The sequence below is a fragment of the Chondrus crispus genome, genomic scaffold (genome assembly GCF_000350225.1).
Source record: "Chondrus crispus Stackhouse genomic scaffold, scaffold_7, whole genome shotgun sequence".
Classification (NCBI taxonomy): Eukaryota; Rhodophyta; class Florideophyceae; order Gigartinales; family Gigartinaceae; genus Chondrus; species Chondrus crispus.
Genome location: NW_005178734.1, coordinates 274,069 through 301,580, shown reverse-complemented (window position 1 = coordinate 301,580; position 27,512 = coordinate 274,069). Strand labels below are relative to the sequence as shown.

Sequence of the window (27,512 nt, the reverse complement as noted above, 5' to 3'; positions counted from 1 at the left end):
AGAATGTTTGGCCATCGTGTGGGCCATTCAGACGCTGCGTCCTTACTTGGAACGCGAGCGATTTACGGTCAACACCGACCATCATTCCCTTCGCTGGTTAATGAATCTCGCCGACGCAAGCGGGCGTTTAGCACGGTGGCGCTTGCGCCTAGCCGAGTTTGGCTTCGACGTCACGTACGTGAAGGGCATCAAGAATTGTCTCGCCGACGCCGTCAGTAGAATACCGTCTACAGGGGGCACAACTGTCCCCATCGACGAAGAAATACCGTGCTTCTCCGTTTTGGAGTTTCACGAAGACAAGCCGGAAGTGGAATCCGAGGAGTGGGACGACGACATTCACGACGGATGCTTCGCCCTCGCCCCCCCGGCTTCCAAGGCCGCAATTACACACGACAAGATTGTACTCGCTCAACACTCCGACCCGTTCTGTAAGGAGATCGCTTCCCATCTTAAGAAGGGGGAGGGTGTGGCCCAAATTCGCCTCTCCAAGTTCTTCATGAACAAGGAAGGGGTACTTTGTCGGAAAGCGCACCTTGACAGTGTTGAGCAAATCGTCGTACCAACCACCCTGCGCGAGCGAGTGTTGTATATGGCGCATTACCCCGCCGCCTCGGGACACCCCGGAGGCAGGCGTCTGTTCTGCACATTAAGACAACGGTAGTACTGGCCGAGTATGTCCGTCGACGCATACGCCACAGTGAGAAGGTGCTCCGACTGTGCGAAAGCCCGCATTAAATTGCGTAAGCACAACGCGAAGTTGAAAACGTTCCCTCCGATGGGACCCTTGGAGTTTATCGCTATTGACATCCTAGGCGAACTCCCCAGAACACCAAGAGGCAATCGATACCTCTTGGTAATATCTGATCGTTACTCAAAGCTGACCCGAACGGTGCCGCTTAAGAGAATTACCGCCTAGACCGTTGCTCAGGCGTTCGTCACACACTGGGTCTTCGTATACGGAGCCCCAGTGAGGCTACTCTCCGACAATGGGAGTCAATTCACGTCAAGGTTCTTCCTTGCCGTGTGCAAAATCCTTCGCGTTGAAAGCGTGTTCACCACAGCTTATCACCCACAAGCTAATGGACAAGTGGAGAGGTTCAACCGCACCCTGGTGTCCTCCCTACGGCACTACCTAGCCGACAACCAACGCGATTGGGACCAGTTCACGGACGGGCTAACCTACGGTTACAATTGTACCGTGAATCGCATGATCGGTATGAAGCCGTTTGATCTTGTTTTATCCCGGACACCGGCGCCGCTTTCCATCCAACAGACCCCTACACTGGAACCGGATGTCTCGCGGACGCAATATAAGCTCCGTTTCTTAACGTGGTTACGCGGGCTAATGTCAACAGCCTGTGGCACGCTGCTCGCCGGTCAAGACCGCTATAAACGCGATTTCGACAAGAGATTGCGGACGCCGACACCGCACTACTCAATAGGTGATCAAGTCCTCATCGAGCGAGAGACATCCCTGCCAGTGGATGAGAAGACGGATAAGGACCGGGTCAATAACAAGTTAGCCCCACGGACGGAAGGCCCGTTCCCGGTGGTGGCGCTCGACGAGCATACAGTGACCATTGTCCGGACTACAGGCCTGAGAGATAGAGTCTCGAGAGACCGCATTGTGAAAGCTCCCCCACTACGGACCATAACCGCAGACGCCGAACCCTCGTCACCTACGCCAACCGACGGCGACGCATCTACCTTCATCCCCGCCGAGGCACCTCCCCGCCCGCTGAGAGACGACCTCGGCACAGGTAACCCGGATATATCTCCGCCAAGGTCAACAGACCTTGAGGACCAAGACACTACTTGCGATAAGAACGAGATCGAAAACGCGACGCCGAGCGCGAAAGCAGCACGACCGTCAAGGTCGAAATCAATTATCCAGCCCAAAGGGGGCCCTCCTGCATCGGGATTACTGCACGCTCTCCGAGACGGCACGCACGCCCGGGTCATTTCCCAATTGAGCAGGAGATCCGCTACTGTAGGCGAAGGATCCGTGTCTAAGGAGGGACTCCCTCCCCCACGGCTACAGTCACGGTTAGAGTCGCCTGGTCGCCGCGGCACGCATGCCCTGGAGAGGAGGTGTACCGGAACACGCCCCCGGCGAGCGACCGGCGCCCGAAACGTCGATAAGTCACCAAGAGAACGAACGCGTACCCTCACCGCTAGGCCACAGGACACGTGGACACGGGACCCGGGAAAAATTCGAAAGCTAATATCCCCGACCGAGCCCGCCGCACCGGCGGTGACCGCGGACTCCACTCGCTGCCCCAAGGAGACGCCGCCGGGTACAGAGAAGATCGCCGGGAGGTACGTCGCTAAATTTGCGTCTATGTGTACCTTTGGTCAACCCCTCCCCCTGTCCCTGGGGAGCCCTCCTCACCGGTCAGCCGCGGTTGATTCCTTATATCAACACGCGTCAAACACGCCCGCTGAGGCGACGAAACAACCTCCTTCCCCTACAGAGGAGGGCCCAAAAACCTACGTGGTTGAGGCGCTGACGAGGCACAAGCCGGGACCGGACGGGATACCACTCTTCCGAGTTCGTTGGTACGGATACACCGTGGACGACGACACCTGGGAACCCGCAAATTACATCGATTACAATACCGATGTGCGGTTTTGCAAGCGCAAGCGTCTCCCCACCCCGGAACTCCACTTATGGTCCACCCCGGACAGCGTGAGGGTCGACAACTAGCTCACGCGCTCACCGTTTAGTTGTTGGTGTGGCGCCTCGTGTCCTCTCCTGACGACGGCCCTCACCCCGCCCCAGTCGCGGCAACCGCCACCTAGCGGTTTCGGCAGCACCATTCCCCGGGGTACGGGTGATCCGTTCCGTCCCGGACCCCATCGACCGCACACGGGCCCTCGTGTCATAGCACGTCCGTCATCCGCCTTACGTGAGCCGAGAGCCGCAACGTCCCCGCTGGGCTGTCGGGAGGACGTCAAGTCCAACCGGTTGTACACCCCAACCGGCATGGTCAGGCCTCGCGACCGGCGCCCCCCGACTTAGGAGTCGTGTTTGCTCCTCGGGTGGTGACGCCTCAAGTCACGCCCCGTCATATGGCACCCTCGCACCCCCTTTGGGTACCGCGCGCGACAACCCGGGATCCGGCACTAGGGCGGTCACGACACTCCCCCTACCTCTACCGGTCGGCAACCCGCTGACGTTACGCGAAATCTGCGCTTCTCCGACCTTCCCGTCCTCGCGAGTGACATCTCGCAGTCGCCGCTGTAGCGGCTGACCGGAGTGACCCCCCCCGCAGTGTGTGTCCTCTCTGGAGCCCGACACGCGAGACAAGCGGGGGTCAACGTTGCCGTGACCCTCATAGAGGGCTGACCCCGTCCCTAGTTTCGACCCCCCTGGCGGAGACAACCGTCACTCGCCATAATGAAAAAAAGGGGGAGAGAGAACGAAAAAGGGAGCGATTTGTCGCGTCGTATACGAGTATCGCGGGAACATCGTTCCCGGAGTGCTGTCGTTACGACGCTCGCCCGTGAGTCGGAGTACCACAAGGGGAGACGCGGACCACCCTCGACGTACAGAGCCCATCGATATCAACGTCATTGACAACGACTCGGGCCCTCACGTCGTGCATCTCGGCCCCAACGTACCGCGCGCCGCTCCGCGTATCCGCGAACGTCTACAAAAGTCACTCCTGAGAAGAGAGGTCCCATTTATGGCTAACCATCACACCTCCCTCGGAGTATTTCCCCTCTTTCCCGACTCGTGGGTTACGCGCTACCCCGGGGTGCTCCTTTACGAGGACGCACACCCGCCACATACCAAGACTCCTCATAAGTCGACGAGATCATCCTCGACCCCGGTGACAGGAGCCACTGGTGCATCCGAAGGGATCGACCCCTCCTCAGAATCGAGGGGGTCCCCGAGACCGTCGCCACCGCCGTCTTGAGGCGCTTCACTCCCGCCACAAACTCGGCGTTGCTCACTAATTTCAAGAGTTCGTCCTCGGAGACGCCCAACTCGGCGAACATACACCGCCGTACACCCGACTCCCCTTTGGAAGTCACCGATCGCGATTGCTCCCCAACTGTCGGGCTCTCGCCCCCCAGGGGAGCCTCCGGTCGTACCGGTCCGCCCGGCTGACTTGCCGAGTCTTGACCCTCGTGGGGTGTGTACGGCGCAACTACTGCCGTTGACACAGGGACCAGAGGCCCCTGCATTAATTCCGGTTGAAGGCTCTTAAACGACCACGGTTCGAGCCGGATCCAATTACCGGCGTTCGGTTCGCCGGCGTCGTCTCGCCTTCCCGGGGATGCGTTCGCCCGATCAGAGCGATCGTAATGGTGGCCCTGACAATAAGGCACCCGTGGCCAATCAACCCGGTCATGAAGATCGAGCAGCGTAGTCAGCTGCTCGCAAACCCAACCCCCACCAAGGACCCCTTCCAAGTCTAGCTTGCGCAACCATCGGACAATCATGGTCGGCAACACGTATAACCGGCCGTCCAGCGATGACCAAATGAACCTTTTCGCCACGATAGCGATCCATTCGCTGGGAAATATCATCCAACGCAGAGACTGCGGCGAGTCATTCAAACTCAAGCCGAAATACACCAGACAAGGTGGGACCTCCGCAACGAAGTCCGCAGGGACTTCGTACTGCGAAAACCAATGCGGTATCTGAGGATACCGCTCATACCGAGAACGCGGCTCGAAAGTCGTCGCTTCGATCCACTCGTAGGCGAAAAACACGCCGAGAGCGTTGCGCATCCGAAGCTCGTATTTGAGCTTGTCGTAATACCCGGGGTTGCTTTCCCGTTCTACGTACCTCTCGTAGCGAGGTGGGAGGATCGGCTTATCCCACGCCATGTATGCGATCCCCGGCTCCTCAACTCGCTCCGGTACATGATCCAACAATCGCCGCAGATTGGCGACGTAACCGCGATCGCCCTCTGTGCGATACGCCCACGTATCAAAGTCCCATTCTACGGGAATTGGGCGATTGCACGGTGTTCTCGACAGCCGACGAACCGACGACGCTATGTATCTCTGACGTCGGTCACGCCAAATACGGCGGTATTTCGGCCAGACATGCTCGCCGTCCACCACGAGACGGTAGCAAAAATCGCGTGACCATACAGCTCGTAGGCTGAGACCCCCGGGGAGGGCACCGGTCACATCCGCGTACGACCGCACGAGATGTGTGTCCCGTAACCCCTCGGGAGCAAGGAATGGAGCCCGTTCGAATAGCAAGGGATCGTCGGACATGCCCTTGCCACGCAGCAACCGAGGGGACGGCCACCCTCGCACCTCTACCTCCTCCGTGTCCCCCGCTTGCCCGTAGGGGTTGCCGAACCGATCCATCGTCGCCGCGCCGACTCGGGCAAGACGCCTCTCCGATGACAACTCGTTCCTTTCCGCGTACCGTGACAGCGTGGACTGCTTGGAGGACACTGCAAGAGGAAGGCGAAAACAAACCGGCCGCGCGAGATGGAAAGTTGGAATATTGGGGAAGACCGCCTCCGACAAGCTGGCTTGCAGAAACACACGCCTTCAGTTTACCCTCGGTCGCTGGTCCAAAAACCCTGATAATTCGGCTATGATTTCTACGGTACCTACACGCGGGGACGCGTGGTTCTCTAAGAAGGGGGATCTGTAGTGCACTGTACTCGGTACCGGGACAGCTGTCCTGATCGGCCAAAAATCACGCTCGCCGCCACCACGTGTACCACGGGTACACGTGGACTTCCCTGCCGCTCTACCGAACCTCCCCGTGGACACTTGTAATCCCTCCGCGACCCCTAGGGTCTATGAGGGCTGTACTTGGTCACCTCGGGGCTACACCCGTTATTTCCTAGTTATTCTAATTTACAGTATAGTTTAGCTTCGCCATTACGGCGACGGGGGACTATATAGTCAACCCGATTATCAAAGTAAAGAGGCACGAAGCCTCGGGTCTCTTACCTTGGTTTCTGGATTCCAGGTTGTAGCCTCGACTCGGTACTGGCTCGCCCATACCGACCGAGCCATCTACACCCCTGGAATCCCAACTGCCTTCCCCGCGCGCGTCGACCCCAACCGCGCGAGTGCTACGTTAATTACTGTGCTGTCCGTTCTGTTAGTTCTGTTTTTCCTTTAATTCATCCTCTTTATTGCTGACTACGTTGCTACTTTCCTACCGCGCAAGCCGCGCCCGGATCCCGGTTCCGGTCATCCACCGGGTGGTCTCCCGAATTTCCTTACGCGTCCGAACGCGCGTCGCTCTGCCTACAGCCGCCACCCGTGGCTGTAGTGCACGACACGATGTCATGTTGCGAACGACGAATTCGGTCACCTTCGAGTCGGTGACAATCCGAAGTGTCCGCTTTCGGGTGTGCTGAACGCAATGACGGAGGGCGTACAACGCGGCCAGTACCTCTAGCTCGTTGATATGTGCGCCTTCGTGGCGTTCGTCGAAAAAGCCGGCGGCTGGCACCATCCCATTCCAGGCTGCTCCCTATCCCGACATGGAAGCGTCTGTATACACAACCGCATCTTGCCTTGACCACAGATCGCGCCCTATGTGCTCGTTGCCACTTAGCCGTGCGCACCATTGTAAATCTCGCATCGCGGCGTGCCACACGCGCGTGCTGCTGCGAAGGTGTATCAGCCGCCTGGGCGAGAACAAGGCCCGATCTGATTGGGCAGTGGTCTGGGCGCCGTGATGTGATGCTTGACATGTGACGCGTGATGTGACGTTTGTCATACTGGTTGGGAGGTGCTCGTGGGGTTGATTGGTTGTTCTGGTTATACTCCCGTGACTTTCGTGACGAAGGTTGACAGAGTTGAAGAGCTCCGACAAACGGAGCCTGGCGTCGACTAAGGCCGGGCTGACGGAGTTTGCCAGACCTGCGAACCGCCGGATGTCGGTAACGCCAATGTAGCGCCGATGGGAAGACGCGTAGCGCAGTAATCGCCTCGCTTGTAACTCCACCTTTGCGAGCTTCTGGGCGCTTAACAAAAACCATACCCGCTCTGTGTCGACTACGATACCTAGTATTTCGAGGCGGCGGCTCCCGCTGAAGTCGCACTTCTCGGGATGCAGAGTGAGCCCGAGGTCCTCTAAAAGTCGATGCATTTTCTTGCACAACTCCTCGGTATCTGGCCCAGTGGCGGCCCCCAGCGTAGAACTTCGAGCGGCACCAAAAAAAACGTCCAAGTAGCTGTACACTTTGTGCCCCTTTGCCCAAAGGTGGGCGACGACTGGCTTCATAGCCTTGGTAAAAACCACGGGGCCACTGACAGGCCGCAATTTAGACTTAAAGGTAGGTAAACCTTCTCCCCCACCATGAATGCTAAGCGTTTCTGATCTTCCGTCCGCAGGCGCAGGTGATAGTACGCGTCGGTTATGTACGCTTTGAATAGGGCATCCCGAGGGTGCAGGACTGCTGTGAGGTCCCCGAGTTGGTCCATCCGGAATGTCCGGTCTTCCAAACAGTCGTTCACGATCAAGTCATCTACCACGAGGCGAAGCTTTCGTGTCGTTATCGAAACGAACGCGGGAGACGCGCGTCCTGACGGTACCAGTTCCCGCTGGTGGTTTTGGCTTGCCGGCACTACATACTGCAGGCGGACCCATCGCCGTATCTCCCCTTCCGCAAACGTAGCGTGCGCTGTCTCTAGGTTGCATCGCGCATTCCGCCGGAACTTGGGCGTCCCTGTCCAGGGGAGCTGCAGGCCGAACCAGATCTGGCGAACAAGCCACTGACTTTCTCCAATCTGTTCCCACTTCCTGTACGCCACACCTACCCAAGCGTATGGTGGGTGCATAATTTATTCTCAAATTGATTCGCCTTGCTGGGACGCCGCCTTCCGGAAGCGGGGGGCGGGTTACTGCTACGTCCTCCTCTTCCGCCTCCTGCAGTTACTTTTCGATCCGGCGCTGAACCGGCGGTCCTTGGGATGACCTTCTGCCCGGCCTATTGGGCGGCCGACTTGACAGCTTGCTGCTGCTGTCTTCTGCACGCCTGGCTGCAGTATTGTATAGGGCTGGCGGATCGATGTAGACGGACAGTAGTTCAGGGTCGGCGACTCCGGCTGCGCCATGTTTACCGCAGAGGACTTCGTACCTCGACGCTGCGAGCTTGTACATGCCAAAGACGGCGACTTGGGCGTAGGAGATCTTGTCAAGGACTTCGCCGACCTGTCCCTTGACGTCGTCAGTATACTTTCGAGAAAACTGAGTCCGACGAGTTCGTTGAGGGCTTCGTAAAGCGTGTTGTTGATGACTGTTGCATATGCCGCAGCGTTGTAGAGGTTCGCTGCTTCCTCCTCCCTGCCTTGGCTTGCTCGACCTCCCCCAAAGGTCTGATAGTGCTCAACCGTTTCGGGCTTAAACCCAACCGGATAGAGGGGAGCGGAGCGTGCGGGGATGACGAATCTCTGTGGAATTCTTCTGCCTCGGTTTGTATGATGCCACGGTCGGGTGACGGCGTCGAGGTTAAACCTCACGAGTCCGATAAGGAGGCAAACTTTGCCTCCTTATCGGGCTCGTCGTCCGAGTCAAGATCGTACTCGTCTGAGTAGAATTCTTCCTGGTTTTCTTCGCCAGGACCCTCGGTGGGATCTCCTTGAACGATTTCGGCTTGGACCTGGGTGTTCGCGGTTGCACTTGGGGGGTGCCTGGCGGAGCGGCCGCACTGGAGGGATTCGGCGCGGTGGGGCCCTGGGTCGTGCCGAGCGCAGTGGGACCTGGCGTGGAGCCGGTACCGGATCCAGATCCGGCTCTGTCCCTTCCCCGTCTGCCACCACTGTTGCGTTCCGCTGCAAGGCAGGCGGTAATGATCGTCTGTAATAAGGCAAACTGCTCATCACTAAACAACTGTGGCGGCGGCGTCGCGGTTGGAGGGGTTTCAGTTGGTTGGTTGCTGTTGTCAACCATTCCTGAGGGCGTGACAAAAGCAGGAGAGTGTGTCAGGCCTCCGTGTGTCCACAGGGATATCGCGCTCGAGACTCTTGAGAGTTGAGAAGCGAGTGACTACCGAAGGAGCCGGGTTGTGGGCCGGCAGCGCAGCGGCATTAATACAATGCATACCATGCCACCGTCCGCCGGGGAGTAACCGTACAGCACCTTATTCAGTTTTTTCAGTTACGTTCTTCCTGCGAAATGTATTTTTATTGATAAAATATCGATAAATCCATCGATTGCCTTCAAACAAAGCAAAGCACCAAAGAAATCGCAAGAGACGCTTTTATTGACACATACCATTGCAGAGGTTGTTTATTGCTTGGAAGGGATAGGAAAATTGGCAGAAAGAGCACTCCATTTCAAGCTCATTTGCCGAAAAGTGCATAATTCGGCGAAAAGTCATATCGAATTTCAGTCGCCGTGGCCCATGCGTAATCAACTCAGTGACCCGTATTCACGGCCTGCACTGCTCGCTGCCGAGCCACATGAGTCTCATGCAGTCGAGACTGGACAATCATCCGCTCAGGACGAACTGCAAGTAGGTGACGTAGTTCTGCACGACTGCAGGTCACGTCATCATCCGCATGAGCACCGGTATACGGAAACATCGACAGGCTGCAAGACATGGGACGTGTGGGCTGGAATGGCAACAACGATAACCCCGTTATCTTTAAAGAACTGTAGCACAGTGAACTGGATACGGCAGATGTATCCATCATAAAGCAACATCATTTTCTCCCTACATGCCGTAAATGCACAGTCTCTTCCACAAAGCCTCTGGCCCAGTCGAAGAAAATCCTTGTGTCGACCCCAGCGTTCTCACGCTGATAAAGGTAGCAGCTGGGCAAGCAGCTGTGTATGGTTTCTACAGTACTGCCAACCATTCTGTAATGCGGTTGCTTCCCCGGAAATACCACTACCGGTTTGAAGGTCAAACCCCCAGCATTGACGACACACATGACAGTTGCTCGCTCTATGCAGCCTCGAGTTTGGACCATTGTGCTGACAAGTGTCTTTTCGTGAGCGTTCCCTAATCCTCGACGGAGGCTTCTACCGGCCATTTTCTGGAACGAAATTCCCAATTCATCAACATTGAATATGAGGTTAGGGTCGTGTATGTCAAACCTGTCCATGGCCACCTGCACACGCGCAATTTGAGTTGCGATGTTGTGACGAGTCACAGCTTCAATGCTTCGTGCATTAATTGCGCGTACCGGACGAACGGCAATCTCGGGATTGCATGAGAGAAAGCATTCAACCCATCTGTTTGATGGTAAAGTTATGATATGAGAGGTATGCAGAGAACTCACAACGTGCCCTGCAAGTTGACGAAGTCCAACTTTGGTCAACGGTGTGTTCATACTAGAAAAGTGAAGCGCCGCCTCAGTGATTAAATTCTCCTGTCGTACAGTAAAATACCGTGGTCTTCCCGGGGAGCGCATGCTAAACTGGATGTCCAGTGGCGAGGTTGGTTGGCTGTCAGGAGGCGACTGAAGCCAGCTCGCACATGCTCTCCTGGCATTCATTACGGGAATGCCATTACTTCTTGCAGCAACGCTGAGAGGAACCCCATCACTGATGTGCTCAAACAGCGCTTGCTGTATATCGGTGTTAGCTTCCATGGAAAGTTGCTTTGCAGCGAGATCATGCGCCACTCCGCCGGACTGATGAACGATTTCTGCCTCATGTAATGGTCGCTCAGGTTTCATATCGCAGTAGAGCAACAGTAGGGGGCCAATATGTAGAATGGCACCTTTTTCGGATGTTATGGTGCTTCTGTTTTGGGTTGAGGGAGCTTATTTTACTAGGGTTCCCGCGAACTGAAGAGGAGGAGGCACTACCCTCCTTCAGATTATGAAAATTATAGAAACCGGATTATGTTCAAAAACCGAATAAGGTGCCAAACGGTTACCTGGTAACGGTGCACTCCCCAGCCGCTGCCCGCCCTCTGTCAAGCATGATAAATTACAGTGTGATCGACCAATACACGGGCGTAATTACTATACGCAGTTGGGTACGGGGGGACTCGCATTAGTGCTGCTTTTGTTTGTGCCACCCTCCCATTAGTGCAGGCCCAGACGCCGAACACGAAAAGTGCCACGTGTCATACGGTTGCGGCTGTTATGGTGCCGTCCGTACGTGTCAAACATGTGAATAATGTTGAAGAAACAAGATTACGCTTTATTACCTAAAGATCTCGGTCCAGAAAGTGCTTACCGTTCCTTGAATTCCAGAGGATTGCCCCTGTCTCTCGTTGTCCCCAATTGGTGTGGACATAAAAGTTGATACAACGGCCAGAGTAACGTAGTGGCGCGCGTTTCCATGCCACCCCGGGCCGCTATCCTTGCGATACTACCCGCTTCGGCGGATGAGGACCACATTCGGCTTGATACGGGGCGCGCGTCCATGACTCACCGGAGTTCGAGTTCTGCTTTGGTAAGCTTCAAAGACGAGGGGGCATTTCCAGGATGAGAGGGCTTGAGTAGCGACGGAGAGATCGCGTTATCTTACGAAGCATGTGTGTGAAAAACATTCCCGAATGGTTAAGCCATACAAGAAAGAGTAGGGAGAGAACAAACCAGTGACGACTTGATGACTGAGCAGCGAAGCTGAGGGTGGGATGGTGGGAGAAACAAGCGACGACTTGAGGAAGAAAGAAGAGTGGTGAGAGAGAGTTTGACGTGCCTCTCTTATACAGCCCTGTTTTCGGACAGTGGCCGAATTTCCATTTCTGCCAAGTTCCATGACGCGAATGAAGAATCATTCGCAATCATTGCCAAGTTATAGTGGGGGTGCCAAACCATTGCGTGTGACTTGGTGATGATTCATTTTTGTGCCAAGTGTTGATTACGCGAACGAAGAACAGCACCAAGTCATTCGTGACTTGGTGCTGATTTTTTGCTTTTGACAAGTTCTTCATTACGCGAACGAAGAATCATTCCAAATCATGGCGTGTGGTTTGGCGCTGACTTGTCGCCAAGTCATCCTGACTTGGCTTTCTGCGGCTGAAATGGTCCACTTGATTTCCACTTCCTTCTGAGTTGTCGTGCGTTCCAACCGAAAAGCCCCTTTGTCCAAATTCACATTTCAATTGCCAATGAATGCACTAAATAATGTTGAAGAAACTCCATAGGGAGTAGTCGAGATTTCGGACAGGTGTCCGAAAAAGAAGACGGAATCCTCGCACGGCTGTACGCGAGCGTCGAGATAGGATTCTTCCATTGTGCGAGCGACACTCCAATCCCCCCAGATGCGAATGCGGTAGGAAGGAACTCCTATTGCAGCGCATTCCGATGCGGCACCCATGCGAAGCGAGTGTGAGGACCACAGCACTTGCGGAGGGGGAGTGACGCCAGCGTGAGACAAGCAAGCTTGGAGCCAACGTGAGATGCTTGCCGATGACGGTGTGAGCCGTTGGCCCGGGAGGGCCCAATAGTAGCGACTTGTGGAGCGGGTGTTTCGGCGGTACCGGTCGTACCGTAAGACCAAGTCGATGAGCGATGGCTTGTCAGGAGCTAGCCTAGTGTAGGATAGAGTATGTGCCACGCGAGATCGATTCTTCCGTAAAGCAATTGCCAAGTCAATTGATTGTTCCGAAACTTGAATGTTGTCCAAGCGAAGCGCAGCGCCAGCTTCGCCCCTTTTGAAGAAGACGTGGGAAACCAGAACAGCGGTAGCGTTGCGAATGAACTGACGGTTGAGAGCGGGAGCGGCCATTGCAGCGTTGAAGATTTTCTTGGCCACGGGGCTCGGGAGGGCCCGTCGTTCCTTGTGTGCGTCTGGGTCGTTTTCGGCGCGGCGATCCAGGTCAGACTGTTAGTAGGCGGCCAGCGCGAGTTGGATGAGTGGGGTGTATCCAACGGGCAATTTGACGCGTTTGTGGGCCGTTACCACTGCGGAGACGTAATTCTTGACTGATCCGCCAGCAATCGTGCCTGAGTCGAAGAGCCAACCGAGGTACCGGAGCAGAGATCCTTCATCCGCAGCCCATGGGTCGATCCTTTCCAACGTACAGAACGTAGTCCACTTCTGCCAGAATCGCTCATTGTTCTTCCAGGTGTTGGCGCACGAGCGCGGTGAATCAGACCAGCGATAGTAGTTCCTCCGCCTGAGATTCCAACTCCGGCGGCGCGTAGAACTGAGCCCCGTAGCGCGGCGGCTAGCGGAAGCTGCTGCGTATTGTTCAGATGGCTATTTTCCACGGTGGGGCCGGCAGGTGCTGTGGGGCCCACAATGGGGGTAGATGGACGTCTGGCGCCTGAAACAGCTGAAACGTTCCGATTTCCTTGAGGCGACGACACCACGACTGAGCGGGCCACCACGGGGTGACCAGGAGACCCTGTGCCGTTTCCTGGATGATCTTTTCCACGACGAGTGGGATGAGCTTGAGCGGGGGATTCCAGAAGTTGATCGTTTGTCCCCAGTGTTGCTGTAGCGCATCGATTCCTGAGGATCCCGGTGAGCGGTAGCGGCTGTTGAACCGGCGGCAGATCGTTGATTCTTGATCCGCGAACCGGTTGATTGTTGGATCCATCTCGCGTAAGAGCGCCCTGATTGTCCGGGTGTTGATCCTCCAGTCGTCCAGTGAACGCAAGCGAGAGAGGCGATCTGCGAAGCGGTTGACGGCAGAAGGGACGTATCGTGACTCGATTGAGATTCCCAGCTTGAGTAGTACCCTGTGTAGCGCCCGCAGTTCCTTCATTAGGGCTGGTGAGCGCGTGGTCATCGTGTTGAGTATGTGGACCACGGCCTGATTGTCCTCCCATACGCGGAGATGGGTCCCCTTGCGAAGGTCGTCTGCGAATGCCTTCAGATTGTCCGTTACTGCCCGGAGTTCCAGAAAAGTGATGGGCTTTGTCCGCAGATGCGGATCCCAGAGGCCTTTCGCTTCCCAGACCCCTGGTTCCCCCATCCTGAGGTCGTGTCCCAGTGTCCCTCCCATCCCAATGGGGGTTGATGCATCGGAGTGCATTGCCATTGAAGCCGTTTGGTGATGGAGAGGGCGCGTAGACGGTGATTTGACCAGTTCTTTCCAACGTATCAGATCCCGGATGGCTGCGTGCTTGAGCTTCACGCGCCGCTTCGTTGGTCCCCGTAGTGAGTCGTACAGAGACCGGGTGTAGAAGCGGGCGAGAGGCATGGCCAGCGAGCATGAGATGGCCATCCCGAGGAAGTGGCGTAACAACGATGTTTCCACCAACCGACGGTTCTGTCGGGCTTGTTGTAGCAGTTTCCGAGCGATAGCCTGAATCTTCTGAATCCCTTTGTCCGTGATCCCGAACACTCGAGCCTTGGTGTCTATCACAAAACCGAGGTGGTCCAATCGTTGCGACCCGTCCCAGCAGCCTTTGCCTGGCTTTCTGCGAAGACCGGTTTTCTGCAGCAGTTGGTCCAGGAGCCGTTGGGCTCTTCGGAGTTCGGAGTGACCTTGAACAGCTACCAGAAAATCGTCCATGTACGGGTGGATGCGAAGATTGAGCCGGTCCCTGATGTACTCGAGGAAAGGTCGCATGAACTTGACGAAGTAGAACGGAGATAGCTTCCATCCAAACGGTAGGGCGATACAGCGAAAGTAACGTCCATCGATCCTGAAGAGGAACCAGTTGCAGATAGCCGGATGTAGCCTGAAATGATGGTACCCCTTCTCTATGTCGAACGAGAGCAGGTGGTCGTTCGGCTTGATTTCCAGAGCGAAGGATTCCAGTGTTTCCATTTTGACGGGAACAGACCGAAAGAGATCTGACTGTCGCTTGAGGTTGACGACCAATCGTCGCTTTTCCGTGCGCACGATGAAGGCGTTGGAGATAGGGAATCCTTGCTTGTTGAGAGCCTTCACCGGGGAGATTTCCTCGTAGATGCGGCGGCACGTGGCATCGGTGAGCTTGTTGCGTAGCCAGTCCAAATCTAGAGGTTCCACCGGGATCTCGGGGAGTACAAAGCGTGTGGCCAATTTGGCTGAGTTGACCGGCTTTTCGTACACCCCGAACTTGATGGCTCGGACTAGGAAGTCCGGAGCCCTGAGCCCTTCGGCCCAGAAACGTGCTTGGCGGTGTGGGTTTCGCCATAGCACTGAAGGGTCCGGTTTGCGGACCATTACTTGGAGCTAGACCCGGAAGAGCCTGAGCCTCCTGAATTGGGGTTCCGCGGCGGATACCGCTGCGCCCCTTTTCCTGAAAGTCCCCTTGAGACACGTCCTGTAGCCTGTGTTCCTGAGTTGCGAGCAGCTTGTTTGTTGAATTCCTTGGCGTAGGCCTGGGAGCGGAGTTCGGCAAACTTCTCCTTGGTGTCCCTGTAGAGTTGGGACACGTAGGGCTGATCCTGTTCGCGCAGGTACTTCTGGAGAAGTACCGCCTCGGACTTTCCTGATTCCACCAAGTCTGAGAAGAAGTCGACTCGCTCCTGTACTCGTTCGTACGAGGCTTGGAGGTAGTGGTGCAAGACTGAAAAGGCCTCAGTAGCGGCTTGAGTGTTTCCAGTGGACAGGGCCTCCGCCACCTTGTGAGATGCGGCGAGGGCAGTTTCCGTGTTGTAACTGACGTTCCAGAGTACCTCAGCTTCCCAACCGTCCCTTGTGTCCGATTCCTTGATGCGCCCGAACAGCTTCTCGTTTTCCGGGATGAAGCGTTTGGCGGGGAATGGGGCCTGGGTAGCGGGTTTCTGAAAGAGGTTGAGTTTTCCAGTTTCCCCGTACTGTTGGCGGGTAGCGACGGTGTCAGCGATTCCTTGAGCAGTCGGAGCTGGAAGTGTGAACTGAAGTCCCCTGTCGGCGTAGACGGCGTGAGCAGACGAGAGCTGCGGTGGGGCAGGGCCCGCGTGGGGGGTCCTGGCACCCGGTTCCTCGGCGGCTTGTTGAGCCGGCGGAGCGGCTGGATCCTCAGCGGTAGCGGCGATAGGAGCCGTACCAGCGGGGTGGTTCTGGAGCAGCGAGAGAATCTGGGCGACCTGCGTCTCCAGAGAGTTGACCTTGTTGACGAGAGCGGCAGACGGAGGGCGACTGGTAGAAGGCTGGTTTTCCAAAGCGGGCACTGGACCAGAGATGCCTGCGGATCCAGACGAAGATTGAACTTCTTCAGCATTAGGCATAATCCGCGATTTTGTTGAGAGCCGGCCGTGACGATGATCCGTCTGGAGCTTGTTGAGTTGTGTAACTAGAAACAAGCGACGACTTGAGGAAGAAAGAAGAGTGGTGAGAGAGAGTTTGACGTGCCTCTCTTATACAGCCCTGTTTTCGGACAGTGGCCGAATTTCCATTTCTGCCAAGTTCCATGACGCGAATGAAGAATCATTCGCAATCATTGCCAAGTTATAGTGGGGGTGCCAAACCATTGCGTGTGACTTGGTGATGATTCATTTTTGTGCCAAGTGTTGATTACGCGAACGAAGAACAGCACCAAGTCATTCGTGACTTGGTGCTGATTTTTTGCTTTTGACAGGTTCTTCATTACGCGAACGAAGAATCATTCCAAATCATGGCGTGTGGTTTGGCGCTGACTTGTCGCCAAGTCATCCTGACTTGGCTTTCTGCGGCTGAAATGGTCCACTTGATTTCCACTTCCTTCTGAGTTGTCGTGCGTTCCAACCGAAAAGCCCCCTTGTCCAAATTCACATTTCAATTGCCAATGAATGCACTAAAAGCCGCTTTTTAGTCCGATCCCCCTCACGGCCACCGAACATCGTTCACGGATCTTAGCTTGCCATATTGAAAAGGCAATTGTTGACGACGTTCTACAGATGCTGTCTCGCATGAACATTGGCTCTGGATTACTTCGCACGGGGACTCAAAGATTTGAGAGGAGGGATGTAGAGCAGTGGGTAAATATTGAATCAGATGAAGGTGTGGTGGAAGCGTCTGTCAATGACGCCATGGATGTTTTGGAGACAGTTCAAGTGGTGCAGAATCCCCCTGAAATGCAATCAAGTGATGAAGGTGAGAGCGCAGAAGATGCAATGGAGAGAAGGACTATACCCTGTGTCGTCGAGATCGCGGAATTGTTTGGAGAGCTGGAACTTTTGGCGACGGAGTGCCAGGTTTCGGACGCTCTATCGCATCTGCGGTCGGCAAAACGCGCATTTCTCACTGCAAGACACAACAGAGAACCAACACAGAGCAGGCAGACGTTAATTACCGAATGCATGCAGATAGATGTGACGACGTTACTTACTAATGCCGTCTCGCAATAGTGCACGTTTTTGGGGTTTCGCACGGGGCGGCACTAATGGGTAGGGTCCCCTGTATTACGAAATAACTATTTGAGAGTTTACGCAGTTGGGTATTTCGTGGTAACCAGGTTATCGTTGACGCAGTCCTATACACTGCTTGAGAGATGAGGAACAAGGAGAAGAAAGCACCGAAGAAGGCATGAAAGTTAAGGTCGGCACTAACAGCAACCAATGCTGTAGGACACATCGCTTTCTGCAGCAAAAATGACTTCCACGACCTGTTCCTGAAGCTGACCTGGACTGTGCACAGATTCTGCACCTCATGCGGCAGGCTCTGTGTCAAGGGATTGGAAGCACGCGCAATCGGAGCGAATTCTCATGGGACATCAAACGCTTCAGAAGTGGCCAACAATAATATTCGTACTGATTCATGCTAGGACTCGTTTTACCTTCTCTTTCACGATGCGGTGATATTGATATGCTGTTGCTATCTACAGCAATACTGTTAAACTGTGTTTCAGTCGATTGTCATGATGGTCTCACCCTCTCACCAAGAACACCCAGCGATTGCAAATGATGTTGCGCGGCTCTAAGGTGAGGTCATCACAGGCGCTGTTGCTCCTCCTTCGCTATACATGCGTATAATTTAAGGGATAGCAATAAGGCTTCCTTTCCTACCAAAAGGATTTTCAATTAAAGTCCTTCTCTTTCTCACTATCTCCCTTTCATTAAAGCAGAGAGGCCTACAAGAGCCGAATTCCTAACTTGTTTTAGTATCTGGGGTTTCAGCGCCATAAACAGCGTTTGGAGCCTTTCGAAGCGTGTACCTGTCGAGTGAAGTACGTTTGGATCTTGCGCGTCATCGATTTTTTTTTGGATTCGCGGCCTGTTGGCCAACCTGAAGACCCTAAAACACATCAGGATTGTCATGTCTTCGTCCTTTTCCGCTATCTCGAAAACGAATAAAATGGTTCTCTCACGGGGTTCGGATAGCATTCCTACATGCGTAGATGCGATTTCGTTTATTGCTGTTCTCTCAAAGCTTCTCCAAGCGATTCATGGGCACATACATTGTACGAGAGCACTTCTAAAGGATGTAGATGTGATACTTTTGTGGCGATAAAAAAGGTATCTGTCACTTTCGCGAGTTCTTTGTACAGTCATGCTTCTATACTATTTCGTCTCTGGTTTGGATGGCGAGCGGTAAAAGTCGGGCAACGGAGTTGGTCTAAAACGATACCTCCTGGCTTGGCTTTCGTCTGCTAGCTTCCTAGCTTCTTCGAGCTGCACTAAATGCTTCTCGTGTAGCTCAATACCTGCAAGGCGGAATGGTTGTGGAACCGTCGGTTTGCTCTGAGGTGTCTTCAGAGGAGAGAACGGCGGTCTCGCATACCCTGGTCCCTTGGGTGGACGGGGACTAGCTGGTGCGGAGGATGACACCGTAACCGGGCGTCTGCCTGCCCTTGCTCCGAATGAGGAGTGAAGGTCTGAAGCCCTGCGTCCAGAGTTGCTTCCGAATGGAGCGTACACGCTAGGTTTCAACTTATGAGACGAAGAACTAGAATGTGCACCTGAAAAAGTTGCACGGCGACTCTGTGAAAAACTAGAGGCTCGTGTCATGCTGCGGTTCTTTGCTGAAGCCACAACGGGCATAGACGCAGTCGAATCAGTATCCGAAACATCAATCTGGATTCTGTGCACGGCCGAAAGCCTTCTTGACTGTGTGTGCGTTGGGGTCCCGGAAAATGTAGCACCTCTTGGTAGGCGATATTTTGCTGTTGCCTTTTCTCTGCCTTCTTTCCCGGTCAACTCCGCTACTCGCGGAAGACGAGGAGAAGCGTGCGTTCCTGTCGATGAGCCAGTACTCGGGGATAGGACCCTCATCTCAACCCCGCTTGGCAACGTTTTGGGAACGCGTTTCCATGTAGTCGGAGATCGTGCTGATGAAGCGGATATGTCTCTAGCTCCATACGGTTTTGGACTTTTCGCAATTCTTACAACCCCGCGTTGTGCTGTCTTTCTTCTTTCTGTCTCTTCCGTGCTACTGACCGTTGCAGAGACTGAGGAACCGGTAGACGGCTCTTCGGTGAGGTTCGAATTCGTAGCTACAGCTTGTGTACTCGGGACCGATACTCCTTCCCCTTCACCATCACCTTCTGGGATACTTGACGAGTTGTGCCTTTCTGCTGGTTCAAGCTTAGGTGTCACTGGGGATCCCACCTGCCTCGCTTGACTCGTTGAGTCAACCGGTGTCGATGTGGGCGTAACGTTATCCAAGTTGGTTAACTGCCCCAAATTCTCAGCTGCTCCCTCATCTCGGGCTTCTGCAGTAGCTTCTGACAGCAACTCTGAACTGTCTGTAGAAACTGCATTCACAGAAGCAAGTCTATCTTCTGAAGCATCAGAGGTGTCTGTACTAGCTTGGGGAGCAACTTCGCTTGACGGAAAGGCACTCGAGTTCGACGAATTAGCAGCTGGTACAACACGTTCATCTCGCAACGCGGAGGAAGGTCTGTCACTTGCGGTTGCGCCAACGGTGTGGTTTTCCTCAGGCAGCTTCGCACTGGGAACTCTGATCGTGTCATGGTCCACTCGACCTACCTCCATTGGTACTGCAGCCGCCAGGGTAGAAGAACGCTGCTCAACAGCGCCAATGTTTTCGGTATGGATATTGGATGGGCTGCTGTCAGCGACAGTCTCTGGAGTACCGGCTATCCCTTGGAGTGCACTGATTGTCTGATCACGTTTGAGCTGGGTACATGGGTGGCCGCTGGATTTGTTTGTCATGCTATCATCCAAAAATTCATCGCCCTCTGACGAGTGCACCAGCAATGCTTTGGATTGGTTGGTGTCTTCTGATGTTTGCTCATGGCCTTCTATGCCTTGAATTCCAGTTGCTCCCCGTACTTCAGGGTCGCTTGAGGTACCCTTACCGCCATCTGCGTCTATACCATCAACTGATGGTATGTCTGCAGGACCATCCATCCATGTTTTAGCTTCCGAAATTTCAAGTTTCGGTCTGTCGAGGTTAGACGTGTAAGACGATATTGCTAATGGGCTTTTGGGGTTCAGACCCTCATTTTCTTCTTCGGACGATGGGGGGTCCTTTCCTAGAATATCCGTTGAGGGGTTCGGGATAGAATCAGATTCGACAATGGGATTCTCCAGGACATTGGGTGGGATGCCTTCGTTCATGCCAGTGCGTGTCATTTGCGCTGTCTGTACTGAGGGCTCGTCTGCTACGTTTTCCATCGTGACTGTGTCCGGAAGAGGAGGTTCTTTCTTGGTGTTTGAAGTGAAGACGTCCGCACTGAATGGCCTATTTCGAATCGCCACAGGCTGTCCTATGTGAGCTGTGTCCAATCTTGACAGACTTCGGAATGGGGGCTGTTCCTCAGAAGGAGGAGTTTGACTCTCTTCATAGTCCAGTGCAATTTTTTGCGGAGGCTGTGTGGCCATTGTTGGGAGCGGGGGATCCTCATCAGTTGCTATTGCCTGCTGCATTCCCTCTGAGACAGCATGTGATGAAACGTCTGGTATCGGCTCTATTGCAAGCTCTTCTGCTGATTCTGCCGGGGACTCTTTTCTGGGCTCTATCGCGGGCTCTGTTGCAGGCTCCATCACGGGCTTCTCTGCGAGTCCCGTCACGACTTCCTCCGTGGGTTCTGCAGCCTGCTCTGCCGCAAGCTCTGCGATGGAGCCTTCGGACTCTCTCACTGGCTCCATGCTGGGCTCTTCTACGAGATGTATCGCCAGCTTGGAAGCGCGTTCTATCGCAAGCCCTGCCGCAGGTCCATCCATGAGCATTGTTGCAGGCTCCGTCACGTGCTTTCCTGCGAGCTCGGTCACAAGCTCCTCCGTAGATTCTGCCGTCGGCTCTGTTGTAGGCTGTGCGGCAAGCCCCACTGACTCTCTTGCTGGCTCCATGTCGAGGTCTTCTGTGAGCCTCGTCGCAGGCTTCGTTGCAGGCTCCCCTGTAAGATTTGTCGCAGGCTGTACCGCGGGCTCAGCTGTGGGCTCTGTGGCAGGCTCCGCCACGGGCCCTTCTACAGGCTCTGTTGCCTGCTCTATTGTAGGCTCTGCCGTAGACTCTAGGGATTCTCTTGTAGGCTTTTTGACAGGATCATGCGGAGGCTCTGTCGCAGCCTCTGTGTCGGATTCGGTCGAAGCCTCTATCTTAGCCTGGGTCTCAGGATCGATAGCACACTGAATTGCGGGGTCTGGTGTAGATTCTCTTTTATATTCTGGTCCAGCTTGATTCTTCCCCAGAAGTGGCAACGGTGCTGCTGAGGGTGCATCAGAAAAAGTGTTACCGGAGATAAGCTTGCCTTGAGAAACACCAGACTTGAAAATATTTTCAGACACATCGACTTTGCGGTTGGATTTCGTCGTCTTTGAGAATACATTCTTACCGCGAAAGAGGAATGCATCTGTCATAGCAGACACATCTGTCATAGCAGACACATCTGGCCTATGGTTGGGTAATGCGCTTGGTTCTTGAGCCCTTGGTTGTATCGACGACTCCGGCGGGATAGCCAACGCGGGGATTTCAACACTTTCGTTTCTTCGATCCTTTACGCTTGTGTTTTTCACTGAGGCTATTCCTGTAGCTGGTTTGTTCTCTTCATTCATTTGATTCTCCGCCATCTCACTAACTTCCGCCATCGAGCTTCGCGCGCTCTTGAGAGCGTTTGTGTTGATATCGATTCCAGCGCCATTCTGCGCAGCTCTCTCTATGCAGGCACTCGAGGGCCCTGCAATCGAATTTGAGTTCGACGCTTTAGCGCCTTCTTCATTTCGGGCTTCTCCCTCCACATGGCTTGTAAAATGCGAGCTCATTCTCTCTCTCTCAGTTGTTAGCTTGTCAGACGCGGCATGGAAAGTTGTTTCATCAGGAACAAGAGAAAGGGACACTGAGTCATGTCCTTCATTAAACGCGTCTCCGTGAAGATTGACTGAGGCTGCTTGACTGCATGAATCGACATCAGAGCGTGGTAAATCACTTTTTGGCTGTGGCTCTTGTGCTTCTTCGATGTCTGAAACAGTTGGTATGATATTTGGTGTTTCATCTTGAGCCTCAAGGTATGGACCAGTGGGTGCTGTTGGCAGGTAGTTTCTGTCATCGGGAATAGTTTCACCAGCACTGGCATTGACATCTACAGGTTCTTCATACTTTCCAACTGTGTGTGCCATGAGAGCCGCGGGAACTTCGGCCGCGGCTTCAGGACTTGACAGCGATGGTGCGATATCTTCGGGCGAATCGGCTAGAGCTTCGACCTCTTTAGTCTCCTCGAAATGCTTAATGGATGAAGCGATCGGAATGGAAGGATTGCTTGTCGGCGTGGTAGTCAATAGCTGTGCCTCGGCTGCTGCAATTACTGCATCCATTCTGTCTACAGCGGAAGTGATTAGTGGTGCAGGAGCGTCAGCGCTGGCGCTTCTGAATGTCTCGTCCGGCACAGACATTCCCACCGTCCGGACCTCCCCTGCTTCGAAGTGTTCCACCTTAGGAGAGATTGGCACGGAGGGAATGTCAAGGCTTGTACGAGTGAGAGTATCATCCCGAATTGGCATCTCGAACTTTTCGATTGCAGACTCAACCCGAGAACTGGCCTGGTTGGTTGACGCGTTAGAAACAGGGACTGCCTCTTCGGGAGCTTCAAACCTAGCGACCACATTTGCAATTGGTATTGAAAGACTTTCATCGTGAGGATCTTGAGAAGGAGCGCATGCAACTATAGATTCAAAGTTGCTCACAGCGGCCTCAAAGCGTGACACGGCATCATCGAACGGAGAGGATATGTTGTCTGTGGGACTTAGTCTTTCAACAACATCGTTCAGAGGTACAGAAGCTTGATAGACCCTTTCCATGTCGGCTTGTAATGGATTGACAGCGCTCTCGAAAAGATTGGCAGTGGGTATTGGAGGGGTTGTTGTGATGGTAACAGTGCCGTCATCAATAGTGGGGAGAGCATGCGGCTCAGACCTTTCAAACTGTCCAACTCTTTCTGAGACGATACTGGATACAGCATGTGAAGCGGGGCATGATGGTTGTTGTGCAGAGGTAGACGAAGTAGATTGGTGAGGCGTTCTGGAGTCTTTGGGGTTTTCTGCGTTCGGGGTGGGCGGTAACGGACTCCGGACGTTGATAGATGCTGACGAGGTTTGTGGGGAGGCCATACGCAGTTCGATTTCCGCGACTGCAGTCTGGACGTCCGGGATGAAAGTCATTGAGTCGCTGATGTCGAGCGATGGGGTTTGACGCCCCGAAGAGGTACTGGTCTCCGGAGCTGTCGCGGTGGCTTCAGAAGCGGTGCGTGACATGTCAGGTGGGACGAAGCAGCACGCCCACAGCGGCTTCGCCGCTCCTTTGGTGTCTGTGAAAAGGATGGTGGCTTGGGTGTGGAAGGCGGAGGGAGGTTATCGAGGACAGGAAGCGGATGTGGTGGAATCAAGGCGGTGGATGAAGCTTTATTGGTCGATAACGAACGGAGGATAGGCGATATATGCGTGCGCACTGTAGCTTTCTACTACGAGGTTGGCGAATGGTATATGGAAAATGGATGGATTTTTATGGTTCTCGTTACACTACGGCTTAACTGCACCAACCGAAAGGGCCCGGGGTGGAAGGCGTTGATGCGGGGTGCCATAACATGCGGAGTGCGGCCAGACTATGGTCGGGCGCGGTGCCCTTCGGGTCGCGGCGGTCGCTGAGCACAGAAGTTGTCGCCGCTCTCGATGCCGGGAGTGCATGAATAAATAAATAAACTTGTATCATAACAGTTAGAAGAGGTCCGTCTTGAGCCATCATCCCCGGCCTGGCGCCGCCTTCTGATTGGGCCCCGGTCCATCACCACTGCGTTGACCTCTCAACGTTCCATCGTCACGCGTCTGGCCCCACCTGAAGGTGCGCAGCATTGTCGCCAAGTCAGCTCGAGAATCCCGGAGAGTTACCACATCTCAGAAGGCCACAACGGCCCGCTCGACTCTAGACTTTATCCGGTGGCCTTGCACGCCTATGAATACGAACGCAAACGAATTAAAGTGCCGTTAAAAGAGGAAATACCGTACGCCACACCAATACAAGCGTGATTACACAAGCCCGCAAGCCCACGGCACCGCAATCAGAAAAACGGCAAAATCTGGTCAAATCCTTCATACGCTCTTCTCCGACCTGAAACCCCTCATCCTGTATCCTCTCGACTTGGCATCGTTTCATTTGTCGCTCATAGCGCGAATAGGATCTCACTTATGAGAGCTTACACTGTCAATCTTCAAACGAATCCGAATTGTTTGATCACAGAGCTGTTTTATTCTTATCAAAGTGAGTTTTTTGCTGATCGATCTGTGATTCATTTTTCGCAACAACCAGGGGCGAGCGATGCTGATCGTCGCCGCCGGCGACATACCCTGATCTCTCAATAATGCACATCGGTTTATCACACCTGTACCAATCCCCGTTAGTTCTAAGCCTCTTTTTATCAAACACTTCCCTAGACTATCGTCATCACGCATTACTCCTTCGCCTCCCACTAACGGTGCAGTCACCTATCCGGTAGACCAAATCGATTAACATGGCCGAGACACTTTCGCTTCGTGGGTATCTGAAGGGTCACTCTGGCTGGGTCACCGCCCTCGCCACCACTGTCGACAACACCAATATTGTTCTGTCTGCATCCCGCGACAAGACCATCATTGTCTGGCAGCTTACTACCGACACCGAAGAGCTTGGCTCTTACGGTTACCCGAAGCGCGCTCTCCGCGGCCATGGTCATTTCGTCTCCGATGTTGTCCTCTCATCCGATGGCCAGTTTGCCCTGTCGTCTTCATGGGATCACACTCTCCGCCTCTGGGACCTGTCTACCGGCGTCACTACTCGCCGATTCGTGGGTCACTCCAAGGATGTCCTCTCCGTGGCATTCTCGGCTGACAACCGTCAGATTGTGTCAGGTTCTCGCGATCGCACCATCAAGTTGTGGAACACCCTCGGCGAATGCAAGTACACCATTCAGGAGGAGGGCCACACCGAATGGGTCTCCTGCGTTCGCTTCTCGCCGTCCACTCAGAACCCGCTCATTGTGTCATGCGGCTGGGATAAGCTCGTCAAGGTGTGGAACCTCACCAACTGCAAGCTCCGTACCAATCTTCACAACCACTCTGGATACCTCAACGCTGTGACCGTCTCACCAGACGGGTCTCTTTGCGCCTCCGGTGGAAAGGACGGCGTGGCTATGCTGTGGGATCTCCAAGAAGGGAAGCACTTGTACTCGCTGGAGGCTAATGACATTATCCACGCCTTGTGCTTCTCCCCGAATCGTTATTGGCTGTGTGCCGCCACTAACTCGTGCATTAAGATTTGGGATTTGGAGTCCAAGACCGTTGTCGATGAGCTTCGTGACGACCAGGCGGAATCCATTGGCAAGAAGGCTGCGCAACCAGCATGTATCTCTTTGACATGGTCTGCCGACGGTTCCACACTGTTCTCTGGATACACTGATAATGTCATTCGCGTCTGGGGTGTCGGCATCGGCCGGTAAGATGCCGTTAGCGGCTTGTTAGATCGAGTGGCTGATCTGCATCATTTGAAGGCTACGTGATTCGCAATGTAGGCGATGAAGGAATGGCTAGGGAGCGCCGTGGCCGGGGGTTTGTGGTGGCCGCGGTCGGTGCCGTTACCGGATGCTTACGTGAACGCTAGTTATACACAGTAGGTTGGAAACGAGGCCTGCTCGTGTGTAAACGATGCATTGATCGTGAAGAAAAATTTCTTTTCTTTTTGTATTTCTCTTGATTCCCCCCGTCCCTTGAATTTCCGTGCAACGTGCATTGATCAGAAGGGCTCTTCATAAGCGTAGGGGTTCATGACTGCCAATTATTGCTAGATACGGTACATGGAGCTCAGGACTGGGCTCTTGGGAGGCTGTGCGTTATGAAAATTAGCGCGGTAGCGATGTTATTACTCCTACGCTTCTGCTTTGTAGCTTCTCGAAATCGTAGTGGCCTGAAAGATCCCACCTGGTGACACTGAGTGTGGGAGAATGGATTATCTGCTTGCCTATCTCGCAGAATCCCATGCCATTCTACTCTTCTGAACAAGAGTGGGATAACCGAGGTTCAGTTGCTCAATCGTGACAAAGCAGGTAGTGCACGTAGTAACGTAAAATGGTGATGAAGAAAGAGGAATGAAGCAAAGCACAAGACGATGTAGGGTGCTGAAAAGTGGCGAGGCGAAGGAAACGACTGACTTCAAGATGTTTTAGATATCGACGAAGGTCGTGGTGGAGGGAACAGGGAACCCATGAGTACCGTAGGCTGTCTAGCCGCTCGGAGGCGGGCATCGTTTGGAAAGGCTCCCATGATCATAATGCGTCTACCTCTAAAACCTGCAAGAGTCTGTGAGACGACAGGACTGCGAAACGGGGAGTTGTTGTGGATGGCATCTAATGAGCAATGAAATCTTGTTAGTACTTCTCCAGCCCGATTTCGATGTGTCCACCTCTCTTACTAAACAGCACGTGGGCAAATACAACGACGATGTCAGTAGAGTAAGCTGTACAATGCGAGTCTTTGCCAGTTAGGCCACGGGTGCGGACTCTAATTAACACCGATACATTTCTAGAAACACAAAAGTACAGTACCCTTGGGTGGTGTAAATTAATCGGATTTCCAATCCGGAAATCCGCGACGTTTTAATCTTGAGATCAACAAGCGGGAGTAAGGTTGCAGGAAATGTTGCATTGAGTATCATTTCTCTTCGGTGCCCGCTTTCGCGAGTGACGGCAGGTATGGGCAGTTTGGATTTTCGGAGGGCGAGGTTGGGGGACAGCACTTGCTCTTGTGCATATATACAAGACAACAGTGATTTCAGTGGTGAACTGTGCAGAGACGGCATGGACCTGATGGGAAAGAGGGAGAGAGTGCTCATGAAAAAACCACGGACACACGGCGCATAGTGCGTAGAGAAGACGGCCCCAGCACAGTGGATCATCTGTTGTTTAATGTCGCCACGAGAGCCGGGGGAATTGTTAGGGCGCTACAGATTAATACATTGGATTGCTAATACGTTGCGCACATTGCATGTACCTGTATGTCTATTGATATGCACAAGAAGGGCAATAAGCAAGACAAGAAGTTCAAAAGACGAGGTCGCTAGCATGGCGACCCATCTCCAACTCTGGCTCATGTGGGATGGTCTGGTCTGGGGCGACGTGGATAGCAACAGAGTGGCTCTCCTGCAGAATGGTCTTGTCTTCCACCGCGGCGACTCTGGCGCGGACGGCTTGAACAAAGATGGCGAGGACGGAGGCGCACAAGACGGCGATCATGGCCAAACCGAGGGTGACGAGGGCGAGGATCCAGGTAAGGCGGGTGCGTGCGGCGACGTAGACCCAGGTAGCCTGCGCGGCAAAGAGCGAGGCCAAGGCGGTGGCGC

General features: G+C 54.1%; 4 protein-coding genes; 3 read left to right on the top strand and 1 right to left on the bottom strand.

The window, feature by feature from the left end:
- The first annotated feature begins 16,783 nt into the window (after positions 1–16,783).
- CHC_T00007338001 (hypothetical protein) lies at positions 16,784–17,608 on the top strand. XM_005711355.1 is given in 2 exon segments: positions 16,784–17,101; positions 17,102–17,608. 1 exon segment carries the CDS (start codon positions 16,784–16,786, stop codon positions 17,099–17,101), a length of 318 nt encoding a protein of 105 aa, XP_005711412.1. The 3' UTR covers positions 17,102–17,608.
- Positions 17,609–18,064: 456 nt separating this feature from the next.
- Positions 18,065–22,273, bottom strand: CHC_T00007337001 (hypothetical protein). XM_005711354.1 is given in 2 exon segments: positions 18,065–18,253; positions 18,254–22,273. The coding sequence occupies 1 exon segment, from the start codon at positions 22,271–22,273 to the stop codon at positions 18,254–18,256; it is 4,020 nt and encodes a 1,339-aa protein (XP_005711411.1). The 3' UTR covers positions 18,065–18,253.
- A 2,231-nt stretch (positions 22,274–24,504) lies between these two features.
- On the top strand, positions 24,505–24,639 carry CHC_T00007336001 (hypothetical protein). The gene has a single exon (XM_005711353.1). It carries the CDS (start codon positions 24,505–24,507, stop codon positions 24,637–24,639), a length of 135 nt encoding a protein of 44 aa, XP_005711410.1.
- Positions 24,640–24,654: 15 nt separating this feature from the next.
- On the top strand, positions 24,655–25,844 carry CHC_T00008875001 (receptor for activated protein kinase C). XM_005711352.1 is given in 2 exon segments: positions 24,655–25,617; positions 25,618–25,844. The coding sequence occupies 1 exon segment, from the start codon at positions 24,655–24,657 to the stop codon at positions 25,615–25,617; it is 963 nt and encodes a 320-aa protein (XP_005711409.1). The 3' UTR covers positions 25,618–25,844.
- The last annotated feature ends 1,668 nt before the right edge of the window (positions 25,845–27,512 follow it).

Bases quoted from the DNA above. Each gene is read 5' to 3' on its own strand.
- CHC_T00007338001 (XM_005711355.1), top strand. From the start codon at position 16,784: ATGGATGTTTTGGAGACAGTTCAAGTGGTGCAGAATCCCCCTGAAATG.
- CHC_T00007337001 (XM_005711354.1), bottom strand. From the start codon at position 22,273: ATGGCACACACAGTTGGAAAGTATGAAGAACCTGTAGATGTCAATGCC.
- CHC_T00007336001 (XM_005711353.1), top strand. From the start codon at position 24,505: ATGCACATCGGTTTATCACACCTGTACCAATCCCCGTTAGTTCTAAGC.
- CHC_T00008875001 (XM_005711352.1), top strand. From the start codon at position 24,655: ATGGCCGAGACACTTTCGCTTCGTGGGTATCTGAAGGGTCACTCTGGC.